At 37.8% G+C, this 4,864-nt stretch overlaps 1 protein-coding gene across 2 annotated transcripts; it reads right to left on the reverse strand.

The window, feature by feature from the left end:
• Window positions 1-847: 847 nt before the first annotated feature.
• hs3st1 (heparan sulfate (glucosamine) 3-O-sulfotransferase 1) lies at window positions 848-4,495 on the reverse strand. 2 transcript variants are annotated; one of them, XM_028460450.1, is made up of 2 exons: window positions 4,249-4,495; window positions 848-2,056 (listed from the first exon to the last, which is right to left on the reverse strand). In XM_028460450.1, exons 1-2 carry the CDS (start codon window positions 4,254-4,256, stop codon window positions 1,102-1,104), a joined length of 963 nt encoding a protein of 320 aa, XP_028316251.1. In that variant the 5' UTR covers window positions 4,257-4,495; the 3' UTR covers window positions 848-1,101. The 2 variants fall into 2 exon arrangements, with proteins under 2 accessions (XP_028316251.1, XP_028316252.1); XM_028460451.1 differs by having other exon boundaries at window positions 850-2,148.
• Window positions 4,496-4,864: the final 369 nt, after the last annotated feature.

Below are 4,864 nucleotides of genomic sequence, written 5' to 3' on the forward strand. Positions count from 1 at the left end.
TATACATCTTTATTTTAGTTATAAATCTTTTCTTAAAAAAAAAAAAACCTATATACAATAACGATAAGTAACGAAATATATGGTAACAATGAAAAACCAATACATTTTCAGTGCAGCTGTGCTTGAAACTGAGTGAGGAAAAACACGTAGCAGCAGGTAAAGGTCATTCAGAGCGCTGAATGAATGCAGTTATTAATGTCGGATCATACGCAGGGAAACATGAGGACGTGACAATCGTTACTACTGCTGGTGCAGGTCTTTGTTCAGCAGTGAAACAAGCAGTCAGTTCAAAAAGTGTTGAGTTTTTCTAACATTACAAACAGTCGATGGAGGACCAAAAACGTTCAAGAAGAACACGTCATAAAACAGCTTCTGCCTTGATACTTGGCTCATATGGCGTACTGAATGCGTACTGAATGTAAAAACTCGGCCACTGTTTCAAAGCCAACACATTTTGAACACTTAGCTCACTTTCCTCACGTTTAGCTCATTTTTCTTTCGTTTCAGACAAATTAATTTTAAACAGCTTGTTCTAAATCATTGCTAAAATGTGTAAACATGAAAAAATAAATCTAAATTTAAGTATTGAATCTAAATGTAAAAGTTAAATCTAAATGTAAATGGGACAACAGATGAAAAAAGCCATTGGGTTAACTCTGGTACATTTACTGTAATGTTGATGAATGTCACTGTCAAATAATCTAAATCTAAATGTTAAATGTAAATCTAAATATGTGACCAATTTTACATTTAGATTTAACATTTATATTTAACTTTAACACTTAGATTTAACATTTACATTTACATTTATTTTTCATGTGTACACAATTGAACAACAATAAAGAACATGCTGTTTTACATACATTTTGTCTCAAATGAAAGAAAAATGAGCAAAATGTGAGCTAAATGTTCAAAATATGTCAGCTATGAAACAGTGACTGAGTTTTTTACATTCTGCACCTCATTGCCTCAACAATATACAAACATACAAGTTTTTAAAAAAAACAAGTGGAATTTAAATGTACAATAGCTTCTTCATGTGTTGATTGTTGTTTAAGGAGATGAAGAAAGAACAATTGAAAAAGACTGAAGGTGAGAACTTTACTTCCAGCTAAATGTTCGACCCACCAACTCAAAGAACTTCCTGTTGGGTTCGTGAAAGAACCGGTAGAGTTTCTGTAGGATGGCGGGAGCCACGTGTGGGTGAGCTCTGCCCTTGGAGTCGTGCAGGCACCTCTCTCGCCCGTGGTCTCTCAAACAATAAAATCCTTTTGTTTTGTTAAAGTAAAAATTAGACGCTGTGATCTGCGGCTCCAGCTTTAGGAACCGCTCCACCTTTTTCATCTCGGGTAGCGGATCTCTGATCAGCTCGTCACCATCCACCACGTGGATGTTCTCCAGTGAGAAGTACTGCAGCCAGTTCTGCATGTGGACAAAGTACAAGCTGCGATTCAGAGCCTTGTATCCCAAGTTGATCTCACCGTCCTTCACCAGCACAGACTCAATGGGCTGGTAGCGCTTGTGTTTTTGGAGACGGTTGTAAAAGACCTGGGTGTAGTCAGAAAGCACGCGCTCTGTGGGGTCCCTAAGGATGAGCAGCAGCTTGATGTCTGGGTTCATCTGGTAGATGCGTTTAGGGACCTTACTGGAGGTGAAGTAAGCTGGTGTTTTTTCTACCGTCAGCTGATGGGGGAGGGCGTAAGGCATCTGGCTCAGATACCACGGCAAACCCTTCTGAAAGCGACCCTCCCAGTCAAAGAAATGCACCTCGTTCTGCGCCGCCGCCACCTCACTGTGCAGACTGAGCATCTCAATCAGAGCCCGTGTACCTCCTTTCCTCACCCCGATGATTATAATCTGAGGGAGCTGCTGCAGGGTCCCATTGGGGTGGCTGACGGTAGTCCCGTTGTCCGAGGGTGACACGGTGGGAGGCAAAAGCAGCCCGTCGTCGTCTGCCAACGGCCAGGATGGGAGAGGCGGGGACTGCATGGCAAAGAGCAGCAGCCCGAGGAGCAAGGCCGCCATGAGGGAGGTCCTGACCCTGGAGGACTTCAGCCTGGCGACAGCAGCACAAATATGTCCCACATTGAAAGAGCAGCTAAGTGAGGACAAGCTGCTGGGAACAAGCTGTCTTTTCTGTCCCAGGAACTACACACACACACACACACACACACACACACACACACACACACACGGACAGAAAACAACTGTGACTACATGACAGACTTTGAATTTTTCCACAAATCAAGACAAGAGTTTGAATCATTGTGGCTTCAGTTAAACTTTATACTCCATCTGTAATAATCAACCAGTGAGCATTTTGTTTTATGATATCTAACTTAGGGCTGGGTGATATGGACCACACCTCATATCTCAATATTATTTCTCAAAATGGTGATAAACGATATAAATCTCAACAATTTGAAACAGAGATACAGGATGATGGGAATATTTAACTACTGTTTAACTCAATAACTGTTACCACTCTGATAACCCCTCCCCCCAACCATATTCCTTAATTTGTCATTTGCATATTTGTTTTGTTTTTTGTTCTTACTACTTCATGTCTGTCCAACAGTCGTATATTTGCACTATTATCCTACATTGGTATTTATTTTAATCTTACTGTGTGCTATTCTATCGTTGCTCTGCAAATTGTACATTTCCCCTCTGTGGGATCAATAAAGGTCTATTATTTTAGATCCTAACCTCTATTTTTTTTCAAAACTATGATCATATTTTCATTTTATTTTTTGTTAAAATGACTCCCATCTAGGACTGGGTGATGTGGACCAAAATTTAAATACTTGATATAAATCTTAATTCAAAAATTAGAATAAAATAGAATAAGGCACATTTATTAACAAACACCTTTGGCTTTTTCACCTATAAAGGACAGCATGTGTGAGTGAGTTCTGTAGCATGTTTAGGGGAAGTTCTAGGATAGGACGCACTCAGTAATCCATCTAACTGTGCTTTTCATGCTGTTCTGAGAAGTAGTGAAAGAAACAACTTCTAAAACAAGTATTTTAATACAACATATCCTATGAAAAATATATATATATATCCAGGGCCGGCTTTCCCGACAGGCGCCTAGGCCGCCATCTGCTGGAGAAGCGCCAAATTGCTCCCACCCCCAATTAATAATAATAATTTCAAAAGGTATAATAAACGTGAAACACACCCTTGACAATCATTGTACATGTTTTCTCTTGAATGAATATTAATATTAAAAAACTGCAACTATACCAGCTGATCTACCAGCTGATCACCATATTTATGTATATTTGCATTTATTTTATTCTAATTCTTGTTCTATTCAATATAATTCTATTGTGTTGTTTGCACATTGTGTTCTTTAGCTTTAAGATTTTAGTCACTGACTAAAAACTAAACAGGAAAGTAAACATTTCCTTGCACTGAAGCTTTTAAATTTCATTTGAACTTTTGATTGCACTGTTTTGCATAGCTTTTGGATTTTGCACCATTGTTGTAATTGTTCACTATTGCGCTATACCTGTAGGTGTTTTACTGTTTTATAGTTTATTATTCTAATTTCTGAAATAGGCTGTATTTTTCCCCCCCAATGGTTTGTTGTGTCGCAGAATTGCATTATTTTGTCTTGATTTTTTTATTTTTTTTTTAAAAAATAAATAATGTGTACACAATGTGTATTGACTAAAAAAAAAAAAAAAAAAAAAAAAAACCTTTATCTGTTTTTAATTATTTATTTCAGGGGTGCGTTAAAGTCCACTCTTACCTAGGGCACCGAATGACCTAAAACCGGCCCTGTATATATTGATATAGGCAATATTGTCATTTTCTATATCGACAAAAAATAAAACTCAATATATCTTGAATCTCGATATATTGCCCAGCTCTAATCTAGCTGATGTGTCACAGTACTTACACAGGAGTGGACCTGGTCATAAAAAGCAGATAAAGTGTAGTTTATCTACTTGTAAAACTGGTTTAGTTTCTAGGCTATAAAAACAATAACAACGCGATGCAATGCTTGCTGTTGCAATGCACATCCTACCACAACTTATATTAAGCATTAGTTTTAAAACTCTAACACCTATTTGCATTTATAAGAAAAGAAAAAAAACAAAAAAACAAGTGGCAATAAAACGTGCGTCAAACTACCAAAGGCAAAATGATTTTCTGTCTTCCTGCAGTACATTTACTCATAATAAGTCTGTCTGTGATCAATGCTTTCAATTCCAAATATTTTAGTGAGTCTCCCACCTTTTCATCTAAATCCGTCCGCTGTGCACTGATGCCATGTCGCGCACCTTGGAGCTAGTTTACGCGCAGAGCCGCGGTGCGTCCTGCGCTGCAACCGGAGGATGATCCCGCTATACAGCGCCTCCCCAGGGCTCCGTTAATACCCGAGCCTAACCAACCAGCGAAGGAGTTTCATCCAACACCGACCCTGACTGTGTCGTCTCCTCCAGAGATGTGTCTCACAGGCGGTACGTCCTCTTACTTTTAAAGCCTCTGCTGTTGTGAGAAAACACACGCCCACCTTACGCCTACAGGCCACGCCCCCTCCAGTGACTCAATGACAGTTTTTTTTTTTTTTTTTTTGACAGATATCATAAATAACAGTCTTGTAGGCACCGATTGTAAAGATGTGCATGCTAAAATATTTATTTATTTATTTTTTTTTTTTACTTTTGACCATATTTACAGCAATACTGTATTTGTGAAATTTGTGATTTTTTTGACGTAGAAATATGATGTAATGTTAAATCTAAATATTAAACATAAATCTAAATATTAAATCTAAATGTTAAATCTAACTTCAAACATGAAATAATAAATTTCAAATCAAAATCAAAATGTTACATATAAATATATA

This window comes from Gouania willdenowi, chromosome 10 (assembly GCF_900634775.1).
Source record: "Gouania willdenowi chromosome 10, fGouWil2.1, whole genome shotgun sequence".
NCBI classification, from domain to species: domain Eukaryota; kingdom Metazoa; phylum Chordata; class Actinopteri; order Blenniiformes; family Gobiesocidae; genus Gouania; species Gouania willdenowi.